At 38.8% G+C, this 19,313-nt stretch overlaps 1 protein-coding gene across 1 annotated transcript; it reads right to left on the minus strand.

Moving 5' to 3' along the window:
* Nucleotides 1-464: 464 nt before the first annotated feature.
* Nucleotides 465-18,493, minus strand: LOC122090571 (mitogen-activated protein kinase kinase kinase YODA). Its single transcript, XM_042660215.1, has 12 exons — nucleotides 18,202-18,493; nucleotides 11,681-12,490; nucleotides 10,802-11,539; nucleotides 10,320-10,407; nucleotides 10,084-10,146; nucleotides 7,323-7,483; nucleotides 7,127-7,202; nucleotides 6,673-6,732; nucleotides 6,484-6,591; nucleotides 6,072-6,311; nucleotides 2,322-2,413; nucleotides 465-1,788 (listed from the first exon to the last, which is right to left on the minus strand). Exons 2-12 carry the CDS (start codon nucleotides 12,229-12,231, stop codon nucleotides 1,263-1,265), a joined length of 2,703 nt encoding a protein of 900 aa, XP_042516149.1. The 5' UTR covers nucleotides 12,232-12,490; nucleotides 18,202-18,493; the 3' UTR covers nucleotides 465-1,262.
* Between the last annotated feature and the right edge of the window lie 820 nt (nucleotides 18,494-19,313).

Genomic DNA, 19,313 nt, shown 5'->3' on the forward strand with positions numbered 1-19,313 from the left:
CGGACCTGAAACTTGAAACCAGAACTGAACCATTTACTAAACGGTTTTGCTGTTTCAATTTAAACTGCTTGACTCAACTCGGCTCGGTTTGGTTTTGATAAACGGTTTCTATTTCAAATTCACATCCTCAGGCCTATACTGTTGCCCATAACCTTGGCACAAGCACATAAGACTTTGGGCAATGAAATCATCTGACCATTGTACCCATTTCCTCATTCTTGATTAAGAGTTCACTTTTCCCTTTCCAGGAGAAAGAATTCTTGTTTGGGTTTCTGCAGCGCATCAAATTCAAATCATGTTTCAACACTCTTAAGAGTCAAAAGTTTGTGAATTAATCTGAAACTTCGAAACATACCAACAGAATGGAAATCTTTTTCAGGAATTCACTCGAAGACATTATTTGCAAATTCACCAATGCTCCAGATATAAGGCAGCTGGTAATAATCATTAAAGTTCAGGTAACATGGAGGAAATGGAATCAGATTTCTTCAATTTACTGCAGTTACGATGTACATAGAACAAATTAGATAGACCAGTCTACAACAGTTAATACCGACCCAAAATCAAGCAATATGTAACTTAACAGCACAAGCTTCGCAAATTGCCGACTGCCTCCTTAACAAAATCTGGACCCCAAAATCCAGTTTCCCGTCTTCTGTACAAGTAGTTTTGGACCAAAATGCAAAGGACTAAAATTTTGGGGGGAAGGCAAAATGAAAGAAAAATGAAGTCCAAATGCTAATGATTCTCCAACTTACTCCTCTTCATATGTATGATGATCTAAAATATACAGTTCTTTTCACTACAGGGATCCATCCCACAGGCCCCCACCCCCCAAACTGTAAGAAACTGTGGATCCCTCCAAAATAAGATGCCCAGTTTAAAGTTCAGTCAAGTGACTCGAGAATTGTTCAAGCATTCATGCTCCGCAGAAATTGACAAAGCAAAACACAATGAGCTTGATACCAGCAGAAAAGCTTAAAAGCTTGAAGCACGTTCCAGCTATAGCCACATGTCAAAATCAATCGAGCACAGATAGCTCAGGCATCAAAAACATGAACTAGGATAGCAAAATTTCTTACCAAGTGAGAAACCGAAGAGAGGCCGTAACGAGAAACCTCTTGTTGGCCACTTTGGTTTCCAAAAGATCAAGCCTTGTCCCAGAATTTTCCAATCTGGGTCCTTATTGTACAAATGGACCTTCTTTGCCCACTAACATGTTTATAAATCAACCTTCCAAAGAATATGCTCAGAAGATGGAATCAGACACCATTATGGCGGCGTAACATTAAGGAGCCAGGACTAAGGTCCAAAGATGGATTTGACTTCACATGATCCCTCAATAGCTGCTGAGATACTCTATCAGCCAGCACAGACTGACCATCATACAATTCCCTCGAATCCCCATGGACAGCAGGCCTTCCAAACTGCTTTCCGAGAGCATCATTTTCAGATGACATTAGTTCCCGGAAAACATGAGATCCAGGCTGCATCCCCCGAAAGAGGTCAGGCCTGGGGTCATGATAAGTGGAACCATTGACATAGAGACTGTTTGGGGACCGTGGCATGCTCCCAAAGCCTTCATGCAAGTAAGCTGACTGCTTCAGATGATGAAATGGAATAGCGCCATTTCCACCGGTGTGAGGCGTGGACGAACCAGAAGGGGTACGGGGGCTAGATATAGGAGAAGGGGACATCCTTCCATTCACATGTTGTGGAGATCTTGAATGGAGAAGCGGGCTTCCAATTGGAGATACTGGACATGATATGTTCCTCAGCATATTATCACTGGACATCAAAAGAATACTCATTCAATAAAAGTAATTATCACAACCAACCAGAATAGATTTTGAGGTTTTCTTTTGCATTGGTGCTAAGAAAATAATCAGAAACAAATTGGATACTAGGCCTGAGCCTTTGGCATATATTTCAAAATCATACAAATAAAAGAAATCATGGAACAGAGAGTAAATATTAAAAGGATAACACAAGAAATATGTCATCTGATAATAAACAGAATCATAGTTGTGATGGTGCCAAGGCAAACCATAGTCGTGGCCATCTGCCTTGACACCTAGGAGATACCTTCACGAAGCCAAGGTGTGCCTTAAGTTACATCCCAGGCCATATTTTCCAGGAATATTTTTCATCTTAAATATGTAAATATATGTTTAATTTAGGTTTGCAAAGGTCAAAGCATACAACATAAGGGGGAGTAAAGTAAGAACGAATAAACATATGAAGGGATAAATCAAAGATGGAAATTTATAACATTTGAACGACAAAAAAATCAAGTTTTGGGTCTGTAGAGAGGGAGAGACCTGGATGCTGGGCCACCTTTGGCACCTTTGGATTGATAAATTGCCAGACCTTCTGCCTCCAAGGAAGAAAGGTTCCTTGCATGCCCAACACCCTGAGAGATGACCATAGCAATATCAACAGATAAAACATCCAAACTTACAAAAACTAGAAACATTTTTTTACTTGAACAAAGTTGGTCATATAAACCCATGCATGTAAGCACAAAGCCAAAGACAATGTAGGACAAGAAATGAACCACGAACAAAAGGCTCTACAGATTTTAAGCCTTCGTAGAACACTAAAGCTGAAGCCAAAAACACCCCAGAGGATGCAATACTAAGTTTCATGCTTGGGAAAAGTCAGCCATAGTAGCACAAGCCTATTAACCTTTTGATCATTGTTTTGAATCTTTCTTCCAGCTTTCAGATCAGACCTCAAGCATTTCTCAGCATTTGAAGAAGCTCTAACCAAACTTACAGATTCAAGCTATAACAGCCTGGAAAAACCATTGCCATTTCCACCCTTAACTCTTACCTCGTTGTCAATTATTATCTTCTTGAAAACTTCCACTCATCAAACCATTTCAATTAAAGCTATTATCTTAATCATCTACTCTAAAGTCCAAACCCAAACTATAACCACTTCCACCAAGAAAATTTGTGCCAGAAAGGGCCCATGGCCCAAAGATCAAAGTCACACTCCTTACCGGTGCACTAAAAAACATTTCCAACATCAGAATCCAGAAAACTTTGAATATAACTGTATGAATAGGAGCTGCCAAGAGATCATCATTGAGGTCAAGATTTATTCCCCCCCACCCCCCCCAAAAAAAAAAGCTTCATAAAAAGATGGCTACCACCCTCCCCATCCGCCCCCAAAAAAAAATAAAATAAAAAATAAAAAGGCTTTGGAAAAAGATGGCTACCGCCCCCCACCCCCCAAAAAAAGTTTTTCTTACATGTATTTTTACATGTACACTCATGAAAAGATGAATACCATCCTCCCCATTCTCCCCCCAGGAAAAAATTGCCCACCCTTAAGCTCATCCAGTGTCTTAACTTAAATACATTTATTTATTATGAATTTAAAACAAAAACATAAACATTTACCATATATTATGAATATATGATTTTGTTAAGTTTGTCTGGAATTCTTGACCCGTTTTGAAGATTGACCTGATCCGACATATTTTGACAACGACCCGAATGAGAAGTTTTCTGAGATCTGAGATGGAAGCAGAGGGGTTGGGCCTACAGATCTCGTATGGGGGTGCAGGGGCTGGTTCGACCGGATCAACAGCAACCCGATGGGTCGACCCGCGACTTGGAATATATATAATGTATTGTTGCTTGTTGAGAAAGTCATTGCATTTTGGGATATTTCAAGCTAGGGTCTCAGGGAGAGTTTTCTCGCCGCTGCTTGGGTGTAATCTCTCTTCTGCATAATGAAACATCTTCTTCGCCCGAGGACGTAGCACAACACCATGGTGTGTGAACCTCGTTAAATCTCTGTGTCGTGCGGATCTATTATCTCTTTATTTTACATGTTTCTTGGTGTTTGACCTAACAAATTTTAATAAAATAATATTTTAACACATGCAATAGATTTGTCAAGTTTCAGTTATTAATTACAACAATTTATGTTTCTGTTTATTGCTTTAGAGATCTTTATAACTTGAAAAATAGAATTTGTCTTCCTCTTGAAATAAGTACCAAAAGAATACAACGCCAGAACAACCAGTTCACATTGCTTTTGCCTAGTGATATCATTAAGTGGGACACCCCAGGACTTGCATAGGGTTATGCCCTTCGTCATCATGCTGTGAGACATTTGGCCTGGTATAACCTTTAGGAATGTAGAACCCACCCAGTTATCAAGTAAACGAGTCAGGCTTGTGGTGGATTTCACCAATACCAACCAAACCTGATACTATTGGATATCACTCCACAGTAGTGAGAACTGCCCTACTATCCTTTTAATATCACTCAACAGTAATGGTAGTGCCCTACTAAACACTGAGGAGACTTACCAATTTCATAGGTAAGTAGGGTGGTGCGCCAGGGCTTCTTTCATGCCAACACCAACCGTAATTAGAGTTAAGAGTGTAGGAGTCACTTGATTTCTTCTATTCATACCATCTAACCACAATAAAGTTTTCAGATTGAAAGAATGAATAGTTCAGTTGTGTGGAAGCCTGCGTGACTCTCTGCAATTCTCCTCCCCTCCCCCCTCTCTCTCTCTCTCTTCTCATGAGGATTTTCTCTCTCCCCTGCAATTCTGAGTTTCTTCTCAGACATCCCCCTCTCCTCTAACCAGCCCTCCACCAGACGGGGTAGATTCCATATAAGCCTGGTGAATTTTGCAACAAATTGAAAGCTGAAAGTTCAATTCAGTCTCTTCAATGCAGTTTGTTCCCCAGATTAGAAACATATCTTCAAGAGGAATTCACTTCTGAAAGAATAGTTCTAGAACAATCTTGTCTATAAATCTTATACCCCCGTCCCAAAGACATGAGACGAGAGTGAGGGGTAGAAGCACAGAAAATAAATGCTTAAAAACTGAAACTAGCCCCTGCTCCATTAAAAAGATCGCAAAACGAAAATACTGGAATGTCAAAATAAACCTTCCCTGAGACACTACAGAAATGAACTCATGAAAAAGAAAGGTCCTGTGTGGTCGTCATCATCATCAAGAAGAATGTTCTCCTTTGATACAGACAATTGAGAGCAAGAAGATGGTTCATTTCTCTGTCCATACATCTTAACATCCAACCCACCCACACCCCCCCCAAGGGGCTTCATCCGTGCCCCAACCCCCAAGGGATTTGAAGGGATTTGAATTCATCCTACTCCATCCCCCCCCCCATACAAAAAAATAAAGCACACATCCCTTTGCTTTTTTACATGATCAAAGGATAATAATCTACCATCGTTGTGAAATAAGATCGAATATAAACAGGCAACAGAAAGGAGGCGAACCAAATCAAAGCAAGCTAAAACACAGAAGATACCAATATCAACCAACTACTAAGTCATATATGTCCCATAAAAAATCGTAGGCCAAAGATCTTTTGTCTGACCAAATTCATCTGCAATGTCACGGGAAGAGAAAAACCCCAGAGAACTCAGGGTTCCTAGGTACTGAAGAAGGATCATGCCAAAGAAGATGATACTACTTCAAGAAGCTACAACAAATGATTGCAGTCACCCTATTACAATGGCTGAATAACCCAACACAATCAACTTCATAAATCCTCTTCATCAAACAAATCCAATGCCAGCCCCAGTTATGGACCAGCATTGTAGCATTCACATCTCTAATGCTACCACCTATTCTGTATTGCTCATGAGCCAAGGCAGCAGCCGTGTCTCAAAGTTCAGTGCTCAGTAAAGCTGGAACAAGTTCAAATAGAAGAAACTCTCTCTTGCTTGATGAGACAAAAGTGTATCTGATAATATTTGTCAATATGTTAATTAAGACATACTACTGTTCAGCAAATGTAATAGCTACTACACCTATGGTGATCTACAGAAAATGTCATCCTAACTATTTGCGTACGTTACAAGACGAAGATTGTAGACCTATTTTCAGGTCCCACAAAAAAGCGAACACGCAAAGTGATGCACAAAAGTTCTTATGAAGCCAGAAACTGCTGAGAAACACAAGCAACTTCATTCCAAGAATTAACGATTATAATGCATCCTATCACATGAACATATCAGTAACAAGTAAATAAGACATTGCAAGGCAGGCAAGAAATATATCCATACCGGAGATCTCGCTCCATCAGCAACTCCGAGTGGTATTTCTGCGGGCTCAGAGGGCAAAATGGGTTTCTCCAGTGGTGCCGCATTTTTTACAAAAGGGTGCTCTAAAAGTTGAGCAGCTGTAGGACGATGTAGCGGGTCGCGTTGCAAACACAGCCTCACAAATTCCTTCCCCTCTTCTGAGAGATGATCAGGTATTGCTGGAAGGTCTTTACTGTTCCCAATCTTAAACATGGCAGCAACCTATAGCAAAAGGACAGACAATATCAGTATAAGAACCCAAAAAAATGGATTTTACATTAATTTATAGAAGAAACAACTAAACTTGGGCCAACTTATGACAAACAACAATATATATATATATATATATATGAAAATTTTCAGGTTCTTCCAGTTCTGATATGCAACTACTGACCCCTTCAAACTGGCTCCATGGTGGTTTTGTTGTAGCCATCTCAAGAACGGTACATCCAAGACTCCATATATCAACAGCAAGATTGCAACCATTTGAGTTCCTTATAACCTGAACAAACAATGGAAATGAGAAATTGGAAAGTGTGTTGTAAACCACCAGAAATGGGCAGGAAAAGGAAAATGTACTGACCTCAGGTGCCATCCAGTAAGGGCTTCCCTTGAAAGATAAGGGACATGATTGCCCAGTAATCTGCAATGATGGAAGAAATATTAAGATTTTGCTTAACCAGAAAATCAAACAGGGACCATAAAATAAAAGGCATTGAGCAGGGATTCAACCGTGTAAAAACATGCACCAACACTGGAACGAAACAAGAAGCAAATAATACCGACAGGCCACTACCCTAGCTTCTGTTCATCACAAATTACTTCACAACCAGCATTTAATTGGTTGGTAATCGTTTGAGATATGACCATTGTTAGAGAGTTCACATGGGGTGATTTCAACCCCTAGGGAAACAGAAATATTTTTGCAATTTCAACAGATTTGCTAGAAATTGCTTACATTGTTTGACTACATAATGAAAGTGGGAATAGTGGTGAATGGAATGAATCCAAGAAAGGAAAAGAAAAAATAATATTACATGCTTTGCCATCCCAAAATCTGCCAACTTCACACGTCCATTGGGGTCTACAAGCAAATTCGCTCCCTTAATATCCCTGTACAGCAAAGAGAGCTGATATATAAAGACACAGAACTGAGACAATAGTCATTGAAAGCGGTAACAACAGTCATATCTTAGTTAACCAAAACCAACAGAAAGTAGTTACTACACTGACCTATGGACAGTATTCTTAGCATGCAAATATGCAAGGCCTGAAAGAATTTGCTGAGTATAACTGCGTATTGCCAGCTCACCAAACTGTCCATATTCTTGAAGAAGCTTATAGATGGAGCCGCCAGAAACATATTCTAAGTAGATGTACAGTTTGTCATCTACCTGTTCAATAAAATAGTTTCAAAAATCAGATCATTAAAATAAATAATAGATAAAATAAGAACAGCGAGCAAAGAAAAAGGAAATAATTAAGACTGAAATATCTACGGGTCTACACTTCAATCAGAAGGAACAATAATGTAAGATCCAATCCCAGGTAGGATCTTTGGTACATTCAATAAAAATCACATTCAGGGACAGATGAAATGTTTGAATAAAACAGAAAATAAAGAATGAAGGGAAGAATGGGGATAGGAGAATAGTTATCTCAGCCTGGGTCTCACTCCCTCAGCTATCTCATCTGTTGAAGAATTCTTTCTCAGAATTTTGGGAGCATAAAGCTGCAATTTCATTAATAAATTCGTGTATCATGTTGTAGCCCCTTACAAACTTATATAGAAGATTCAAAATAGACTCATACCTTAAAAAGGAAAGGCCTAACCCAATCCTTAACTAATTGGGAAGCCTAAACTGACTAGGAAACTAAAATAACAAAGAAAATAAACTCAAATAAGGAAACTTACTTAGCTTAGGGCTTAAGCTATTTGTCCACCAAATAAAAACATAATTGGACTCATAATAGGACTCTTAAAAGACACTTCAGACTCCAACATGGAGTTGAACTCAAACAAAACCACCAAAACATATCAAGACTAAAAGTCTAAGACTATATAAACTAAGTAAATCTCGTTTTCCTACATTCTACCCATATTTTAGGCTCATTAAAATGACCTATTACAAAGAGAACCCATGGAATCAAAGACCCAACACATACATAACCAACCAAAGGCTTATTTGCAATAAAATAAGCTTATTAAGTGACTTATCTGCATCAAACAATATATTTGAAACTCATACATATGACTATCAGTGATATAATATCAAATATATTGGCAAATTAACGTAATCCTTGATGAGAGCTCCTTAGGCAATCCTGGGCCAGCAGCTATTGGGTATTTGGGCGGGCTAGCAGGAAGCATTATGGAGATATACCGCTGGTCTTCTTCTCCAGCCCCATTAGTATCAGTGACTCCATCATGCAAAGTCAAAATGAGACAATCAAGATCAGATCCCTTGGTGTATGCTCTTTGTTGATGATATTTGGTGGATGAAACAAATGTTGGGATAAATGCAAAGTCGGATTTATAGAGAACCTTGGAAAAAAGGTTTCAAGATAAGTGGAACAAAAACAGAGTACTTTATGTGCAGCTTTAGTAACGATAGGACTAAGAGTGGGGTGGTGGAAATTGATGACAAGGAGTTACCACAAATTGATAACTTCAGATACCTAGGTTCAATTATGAATAAAAATGGGAGAAACAGAGGATGAAGTTACGCAAAGAATTAGAATAGGGTGGATGAAATGAAGGGATGCATCCGAAGTGTTGTATGATCGACGTATCCCTTTAAAACTCAAAGGGAAATTTTATAGAACAGTTATGCAACCAGCAATGACGTAAGGGGCTGAATGTTGGGCAATAAAGAAAACATTTAAACAAAATTAATATGGTTGAAATGAGGATGTTACAATGGATAAATGGTAAAACTAGAAAAGATAAAATAAAGAAAAAACAATTAGAGCAAACCTGGGCATTGACCCTATTCATGATAAGTTGAGAGAAACTCATCTGAGATAGCCTGAACATATGCTACAGAAGCCTTTAAATGCTCCACTACAGAGAAATGATTTATTTCAATTGAAGGAGCTAAAAGAACAAGAGGTAGGTCCAAAATAACCATAGGAGAAGTGGTGAGGAAAGACATGTCTAGCTTAGGAATGGAATCTTGTATGGCTTTGAATAGAGCTGATGGGAGAAATAGGATCCATGTAGCCGACCTCATAAAGTTGGGAAAAGGCTGAGCTGAGCTGAGTTGAGTTGAGTATCATGCAGAATCAAAGGCAATTATCAAATGTTTCAAGCTTTGTTTTTCACAAGGATGGATGAACGTGGAGATCAAAGGTGATTCATCATCGGTGATTGGATCTGTCTACTCAATGACACTAGGCCTTGGCAATATTCTTATCATACAAGAAAGGCCAGATCGTACAGTGATCCGTGTTCTTTTTCCTTTTCTTGGAGAAAGAGATCAGCCAATTCGTGGGTTGATAAGCTTAATGGGGCAACCTTTGTACTTGAATCATTACCATGTAACCCTCCTGAGAAGCCCCATACACAGGTCCTACACTTCAGCCTCTCATTGTTGTTGTACCATATGCCTTATATTGCTTGCAATTTATTTCAGCAATAAAATCATTTGTTACCCATCAAGAATAGTTTCCCAAAGCAATCTTGACTTTCATTTACTGATTTCCGATAACAAAAATATCATCATTATCTCCCCATTATCTCCCCCCCCCCCTCGACACACACGCACAGGATAGAAACCAGAACTTCTCAATACTATTAATTTGTTGAGCAAATAATGACAAGAAGAGGTATTTTCTAAATAACAATGCCATTAAAGAGAACAACATCAAGCTTGTACAAACAAATCATCAACAACCAATTCATGATTAGCCATACATGGAATGAATGATAAAACTGAACCAAAAAGATACAGAGAAAGCATTCTGAACTGTCCAGAACTGACAGAATGCTTACCGTCTCAGAACCATAATACTGCACGATATTTGGATGCCGCAAGCGACTCAGAAGAGCAATTTCCTGCCATAATAAACTTCAAGAACTGAGTAGCTCTCACACCAAAACATATAGCAAAAAAAAAATGTTGGGGGAAAACTAACTTCAGAATTCAGAGTTCAGACCAGAAACCTCCTAACAAATCTATATTAAGGGAAATTCAGATTAATTTTTAGAAAGTAAAATAAAACCCTTACTTGTCCCAACTGCTTTGCACTTTCCTTTGACTTCGCATCATCTGAAAATAGTGTAACCTCCTTCATAGCGCACATTTCACCACTTTCACTAAAATAATAGCAACAGAACAGAACAGAACAGAAATGTTTTAATGTGAATCATTTTTTAAAATTAACAGAACTATGAAACAAAATAAGGGCAAATGCATCCAATCACGATAACTTTAAACAGCCTCAGACTGGTTATTAGATTGAGAATAAAATAAAGCACTGATGAAACCAACCAAACAATATTCAAGTGCATGATAATCAATGAAGTGACTAAAGCATTCAATCATTACCTACTTACAAAAAATGAGAATGCAGGCAGAAGGCAAACAGTAATATCTTGTACATAATCCTCATGAAAACTCAATGGATGCATGCATTCACAAACTTGCAGGTGCATTTGTGTGTGTGTGCGCGCGTGTGCAAGCAAGCATTCAACTCCTTCAGATACAAACCTGTTAAAACCAACATAAACATGTCCAAAGGTGCCCCTGCCCAGTAGCCTTCCCTTCTTCCATCGCGAACCAGGACTCGTTGGATTCTCTGCCCTTCCAGGGCTTCGTGGAAGTGAGGACATTATTGGAGGTGAACTTGGCGTAGGGAAAGGGGAAGAATTAGAAACATTTATAGGAGGAAGCGGCAACCGGTGGCTTTGTTTCCCATCCTCCTGCCAGCCTGTTGATGATTCTGTGGCTGCCCCTCCAGCCCGTGGATGCAGAGGAGTGACAGCACCACTATGTATACGGGAGCTAGGCCCTGGACTTGTCATTCTGGGGCTAGGTATTGGAGAACACTCGGGGCTTCCCCTGCTGTGCTGCCAAAATAACTGTCCTGACATATCTCCTCCCATTGAATTATGCCCAGAATTATGACCTGAACCTGGACTTGAGCAGTGACCAGATCCAAGTAATGAAACATCTGGATAAGGCCTTCCTCCCCAGAAGGTGGAGCTAGAAATTTGATCAGTGCCAAATGCTCTCATAGGACTTCTCGAAGGGCTTGACATCGAGCTGTCTGGCGCACTTCCAAAAGCACCACGCGGAGGAATCTGTAAATTTGGTGCATAATTGCTTAAGGGTCCCCGTTTAGGTGATGTAGAAAGTATCTGATTGTTGAACGATAAATTAGTTGGCTTCAGCGCCTCTACTGAGTTCTTTCGGGTGATGATAGGGGAATGGTCCTTGTGCATCGTGCTTCAGAAAGACAAGGCAACTTTGATTAAGATTTATGGAAAATAAAAAATAATAATAATAATAAAAACAAAACAAAACAAAACAAATAGAAAAGGTAAGAAGAAACATCAAAATATGCAATCAGTTCCCATGCAAGCTCACCTGGAAGGACTGTTCACCGTTCTGGTCCCACTTTCATAGTCGGTTGTCTGCGGGCTAAGATGGCGTGAGTCAACTGGATCATCACTATCAATTGAACTATCACTAGAATCAGACGCAGTGGCCAAATCTCCATCAACATCCGTTACATCTGGCCTGTGTGGAATACAACCAGGTTTTGGGAGTGGCAAACACGACGGCTTAGTGGATCTTTCCAATCTCGTTTTTGTAGATACACTGATTCCAGAATCTGTCCGTCCTACGATTGCAGGGTGCAACCCTGGAAGAGGAAGGGGTTGCGCATGAGGCCTTTCTGCAAAACTTTGACATCGTAATACTTTTTTGGAGGGGGATGAAGATCTTGATGCAGCACGGGATTGAGAACCCTTTTCTGAAACTGTATCACTACGCCGTCTACAAGATCCAGGTGATCTAATATTACCCTTTTCTTCAGATGGAAGTTTAAATTTTCGGTGTAATGTATCCATAAAACTCTCCTTGCTTGATTTTTTCTTTGCTTCTTTGGATGAAGACTTCCCCCACCATGAAGGCATTTTTTAGGTTAAAATATATTACAGAAATGACGATGCGGTCTTCCACTTCAATACTCACCAGATAGAAGTTACAATTTCACAATAAATCAAACACCACCAGACCAGATATGAAACATTCAATACAATGAGAACATCCAATTGTTAACACTTGAAGACCTCATCAAAAAGGAACCTGTTGATGGCAACACCTATCAACTCCAGACTCTGAGCAAGCAGGGTTAACAATGAAGCTGAGAAAGAACTTGTGCAAAATAAGAGCCTGTGGAAAGAGAATCAGTATTAGCTTGTCAACGGAAAGTAAGATTTCATACATTGAAGAGATAAAAGTACTATTTTTAACCATGCAAATGCACCATTGAAGTTCTACCAGCAAACATCAGAAAATTTATCTCTGGCAGTTGTATGAACGTACAATTGTTTTTAAGATCAGCTAATCCAGATTTGGATATGATTCATAATTTCAGATTCAAAAACCCATAAGCTAGCAGCTAATATTATGGTTATCTATGTGGATCAATATTTCAGACTCACATCCTGTCAGTTAATCGAGAAGTGAAGATCAGGATCTGCTAGGACCATTCTAAAGACTCAACCATGCATATGCAAATTTATGTAACTGAAAACAACAAAGTCTTAATTTGACTAATTTGGCACAGAGATAAGAATCTTTTTCAACTGTTCCACTCTATCTAAGGCCCCATCCTTCCTACAACTCGTAAATTGCCACGACTTCCCCATTTTCACCCAATTCTTTTTCAACCTTCTTCTTGTCCTTCTATAGCCTTGAACTTGCACTGTACGACTCCTCTCTAGTAGAGTGTTATGCACAAAACCAAACCATTTAGTTGAACATCCCTCATTTTATTGCCTTTGTGAGAAAGTGTCTCAATGTGTAAATGGTGTACAAATGTGTGTAAAGGTATTTTGGTTGATAGATAATCAATAATTCTATTGAGAAAAGGAAAGTAAAGATAATATAGAAATAACACAAAAAGTGGCACATTGATGGAGGGCCTTAGGGAAGAAGGGAAGAACTAGAATGGATGGGGGAAAGGACGGGAATCACACCTCACACATTGCACAAATCGAACTAATTCTCATTCAAATAAATTCACCTTCTCAATATGTCCTCAATCGTTGATTACACATGTATTTAAAGGAAATAAAACTACTAAAACAAGAAACCAACTCTAAATAAGAAACTAACTCAGTCTAAAAAAACTAAAATAAATTAAGAAACTAATATCTCCTACATAATATTCCCAAATAAATAAGATTTCCTAAAATCCTACTAGACCAAATAACCAAATATGGATCGGGCTCATCTTCGTCTGGAAACCCAGATGGGTATGGATCGGTCCATGGCTGCGAATCTGCATCAACTCCCCCGGTGTTGAGAAAACTCGTCCACGAGTTTTGTAAAACTAGAGAATCAACACCAATCAGTCAGCATCCATCCTTGCCTGTATGAATTCACCATCAAAACCATGATCAAATGCTATGAAATCCACGACGCAAAGTTCATGTTGAAGTAGTCTCGGAAAAATAAAATCGATCAGTTCACTGAAGAGATCAACAGATTTAAATTTTTCCACAAGTTGAATATCAACTTCCAATGGTCCCATCTCATCTTCTAGCATAGGTGATTCATCTTCTGGTTTGTCTACCTATTGCTCAATGGATAAGATCACGTAATTGAAGATAGAGTGAGCTTGAGCTTTGAAGTCCGTGCAGTGTCGTTGGATTTCCTTGAGCTTCTCTCACATCAATTGCATTTGTTAACGGATTTCCAATAAGAGAGTTAGATCCATAGAGCTCTTCTCAAACTAATATCACCTCACCCAAGCAATTAATGGCAGGACTGTAAATAATCTGAAGTTTTAAATAAGGGTGGCAGAACCGTAATTAAGTGAAACACCAACAATAGGATTAACAAGTAGGAGCAACTCGTATGATAGGGAAGGGTATTCTTGGAAAGAAAAAAAAAAGAGGAAAAGTTATGATATTGGGGAATAAATGACAAACACAAGGGTAGTATGAGAAATAAGCAAAAAGTAATTAAAGAGAGGACAAATAAAGGGGTCTTGGAAGGGGTATACTTGGAAAGCATAAAGTTAAAGAAGAAAGAATAAGGGAGGAGATCGTGGGGAGGGAGTTGTACCGACAAGGAGGTTTTATTCTCCTTCTTGGCTATGGAAACCACAAACCAGCGAAGGAGGAAGCTGGAGAGCCATGGCACGATGTGAGAAGGGGGACAGCATGGCTTCGACAGCAGGAGCAACCAGGTATGTTCTTTTTCTTCTTTTCTTTTTTTTCTGGTTCTGTTTTCCTCCCTCTCATCTCGTCGTCGTCGTCTTCTTGGCTTCTAGCGATACCCTACGGCTTGGGGAGGAGTCGCTCGAAGGGGTTAGGAAAGAAGACGATGGTGGGGGTTGGGACTGGGATTTGAAAGAAGGGGTTGAGGTACTGGTCCGGCTCCTCTGTTTGGGCAATAGGAAAAAAAAAATCTATTGCTCTAGTAGAACCCTCAAGAGGAACAGGTTCAATGAAGTGGTTAGGGAAAGGGGAGAGTTGATGGAAGATAGAGGAGGGTTAGGGAAAGGACTCGATTCCCTGTTTGAACGGAGATTTTTTTTTTTTGTTGTTCTCAGTCTCGGTAGAAACCAAAACAGATAATGGAAAGGGAAAAAAGAGAGATGGAAGGGAAGGAATGGGGATCCTTCGGCTCTAATACTAAGTTGATGGAGGGCCTTGGAGAAGAAGGGAAGAACTAGAATGGAGGGGGAAAATGACAGGAATCACACCTCACACATTGCACAAATCAAACTAACTCTCATTCAAATAAATTCACCTTCTCAATCTGTCCTCAATCATTGGTTACACATGTATTTAAAGGAAATAAAACTACTAAAACTAGAAACCAGCTCTAAATAAGAAACTAACTCAATCTAAGAAAACTAAAATAAATAAAGAAACTAATATCTCCTATGTATCCTACTTGAAATAAAAGATTGCATAATATTCCCAAATAAATAAGATTTCCCAAAATCCTACTAGACCAAATAACCAAATGTGGATCGGACTCATCTTCGTCTGAAAACCCAGATGGGTACAGATCGGTCCAAGGGTGTGAATCTGCATCACACATCCACCCTTTAGATACAACAAACAACAATAAATGTCCACCCTACGAACTCAGCTTTACATCACTTACTTCTTTGTGCACCAATGAAGACAAGATAGCCATCAAACGATCAACGTGACATACTTTGATGATATTAGATAATCTCCAAGATTCACACTAACACTTGCCTCATTACAGAGTTACTTGAGACCAAGCACAAAAATACCATTATTGTCATTTTGATGCTCTATGAGTGGAACAGAAAACTATGACTTTCCAAGTGGATGCTCTATAAATAGAAGAAAAGAAAATTATTTGACTTAAGTTCAACCTACAGGTGTTTTCAACTGCAAGCAATGTAGTTCAAAATATTTGTACATGGCCCCTGAGAAAATTGTTCTAACACCACATCATCACCTATTCTTATTCACAGTCCATCATTTAAGTATCATATATAACTACATATACTAACATAATATTTGAAATTTTGAACATCACGAAGTCTTGGTTTCTGATAACTAATACCCAAAGATATATGCTATTAGCATGTTTGCCATCATCTAGACATGCATGTGATTCTGTATAAAATATCAGCTTTTCCAGTCACACAGTTACCCAAGTTAAGACAAAGTGCTTGGAGAAGCAGAAAGGAAACTAGTGAAGGATGGGAAAAAATTTTAATCTATGGATTCAATACCCAAGTAAACTTATTCTAGAATCAGGAAAATAGATCCATTACCTACAAGGTAGTGGACCAGAAAGAAGGCACATGGTGCTCTACTGCAGTACTACAATAACATTAAAAAACAATGCATGTAAATGAACGTGTGCATAGTTTGACAAACATAACATCACTAAGTGTCGTATATCCAGCAACTCTTCATCAAGCAGCTGAGGTGGCACCTATTGGATCGCTATAGATTTAAAAACAAATAAGATGAACAGCCATTACAATAAGACCTGTCATCCAAGTTCTGAAAGGAATTGGATATCTACAATCACCAATACGTTCAGAAATCTCAGACTGAGGGATCGATTGAAGTTACTAATTAAAGATATGAATCTATAAGATGGTTGAGCGCATTTATTGTCCAGATGCTTGGATCCTCACCATGTACTGGGAAAGTAGTTACTCTCAGTTACTCTCCAGATGAGCTATATTCCTACCATGTTCCTCCCCCTTAAAAGAAGACCTCATTTAAGGAAAGGAGATTAAAGGGAAGTTTGATTGGTGAACCTCTCTCACACACACAAATGCAAAAGCAAATGCTACAAGGTAGAAGCCTCGACACTTGAATGGATTGAACACAATATTGGTAGGATGGATGGTAGCTGACTGGGTACCACCAAGCATTACTGTGGTGGTAATCTCCTACAATGCTTGTGATTGACAAGTCATTGGTTCCCACAAATGGTTGGCATTCCATCTGTCGCAGTAAAAAGTCGGGTGGTTTAAATTTTAGGCTATCCACCAACATGAATCTTTCTCTGCTTGCTAAAAAGGCGTGTGGGAACTCCTATCCCCAAGTGACTCCCTATGGGGCCGCCTGATGAAAGCAAAATACTTCCCCTCATGTGACTTCCTCTATGCCACTTGTCCTCACAATGCCTCTTGGGGATGGAAAACTGTTTTCAAAGCTCGGGATCTCCTCTTTGAGGATCTCTTTATCCAAGTTGGCCACGGCCGCAGCATTAACCCGTGGATCGATACATGGATTCCACGTTTAAATGAGGAAGAATGGTGGCAAGGTGCATTTTGAGCAATCAATGGCTGCTGAAATCTTGGATTTTCTCAGATTCTCAACTTGTATTTCCTTTTAAGTAAAGATCTACATTTACTCGTGTGTAGAACAATGAATCCAGAACATTAGAGTCCGCCACAAAGACTCTGATCTGAGCGTTGAAGACTTTTTTATTCTTGAGTAAGGATATTGTCTCAATAGCCGATGAAGTTGCACCTTCTCTCCCTGCGTCACAGGAGAAAGAGAGAGAGAGAAAGATTCAAGTACATCAAGGTGGGGTGGAGCCTCTGATTATTGTATGAGGGAGAAGAGGGGGTGCAGAGCCACTATTTATCTGTAGGGTTCATGAGGCCAACCCCAAGTCATTAAGATAAGGCTTGGAGAGTTAATTTCTAGTGAGTTAAATAAGCCCCAAAAAGAATATATATTATTGGAAGAGATACTTGCCATTCATGCACTGGGATATATATACCTATGCCAAGTGATAGGTTATATACTTTTCCGCAATTAGACAAAAAATATCAAAGGAAACAAGAGATGAATTCAATACTGACCTAAAAAGGGATACACTGAGAGTACAAGCGCCACAAACTCATATAATTCCGTTGATGGCATAGATTTAGCTGTAATTTTCAAAATCTTCTTAAACCATCAAAAGATTTTACTTTACGAAGACTTTCAATTTTATTTTGACATGCCACAGAACCAAGCTAAATTTCAAAGCCCATCTCCAATCAAAATGAAAGATGATTTTCAATCCAGTACTGAGATCTCTCCAGTTCCATAGTCAACTCAACTGCCGTAACCAGACAAATCTTATAAATATCACAAAATCAACGGAAAGCTAAGAATAACTTCAGTTGGATCCACTGAGTGCAGTTCAAACGCAAATATCAAGCAAACTAACTTCTTTGTAACAACAATCAAACAAGGAAACAAGCGCACCAGCCAACTGCGTAATCTACTCAAGCATCACAACTAAAGAAACTCAAGTAATCCAACACAGATCTACGAATTCAAACCATTTGTTAAAAAAATAAAAAACACACAAATTCAAGAACAAATAACATATTACTGCAATTATAAATATTTCAAATCACTAACCTTAAATAATAAGCATCCATCTACTATCTGGTTAGTTGAATCCAGGAGAAGAAAACGAAACCCTATAAAAGCTAAATAGAAAGGGAAAAATGAAACTAAAGATTCAGGATTTAGAGAATTTCCAAAGCTCAGGTTAGGAGACAGCGAAGTTAGAGAAAGAAAAGAAATGGAGAGACGAAACATCAAATAAAGAAATGGTAAATAAGGACATAGAGAGAGACATGTACTGTCTGAACTCTGAAGCGGAGAAAAATGGAGATGTCCGATAGAGTCTGAGAGTTGTTAATGATTTTCAATATTATTAAAAATATATATAAATAAACATAAAAAACATGATAAATGGTTTTTTTTTTATTTTTTTATTTGACGGGGAAAGAAACTAAATATAACCTATGGTCTACGCAATTTGTTTACGGTGTCTGACGCCACTTCTTCGAAGTCGTGAGTCGTGATTCGTCGTTGTGTTGTGAAATCTCAAAAATACCCTACTCATATGCATTTTATTACTTAAGTAGATGGTACGACTATTGGGGTTTAGATTTTAGTGGGGCTTTTGGGTTATGCCACTTGGGAACTGGGAAGATTCTCTATATCTCTTCCATGAAAGGGAGTGTGGCCTCTACATTAGCGTGGGGTCAATGGAAGTCACATTGAAGCATTGATAGCGAGGGGTAGGACTGTTAGGTTTTCGCTTTCGAGGGGTAGGACTGTTAGGTTTTCGCTTTTTGGGCGAGACAATCATTTCGTCCCACTTTGTGTCTAGGCACAGAAGCCACGCTATGCTGCCTTTTACATTTATTTTTCTCATACTATTGTGATTTTGGTCAAGAAGATGTAGAAATAGTACTTAAATACTCATTATGTGTCCAAGTCTTTTGTGCTTCTTGGCATATGTTCTTTTGCATTTTATTTTTTTTTTAAATAAATAATTTTAGAAGGTTCAATCCTCCGAAATGAATCACTAGATCATGGATTTTTCAACATCAAATTAATAAAAATGGTGAAATTCTTGCGCACTCTTTATCTTTCTACCTGCACATGATATTCTTCCTATATTTCAGGAAAACTCTTCCAATATAATACCAGAATTGTGGATAAGGAACTATCCTAGA

This window comes from Macadamia integrifolia, chromosome 2 (assembly GCF_013358625.1).
Source record: "Macadamia integrifolia cultivar HAES 741 chromosome 2, SCU_Mint_v3, whole genome shotgun sequence".
Classification (NCBI taxonomy): domain Eukaryota; kingdom Viridiplantae; phylum Streptophyta; class Magnoliopsida; order Proteales; family Proteaceae; genus Macadamia; species Macadamia integrifolia.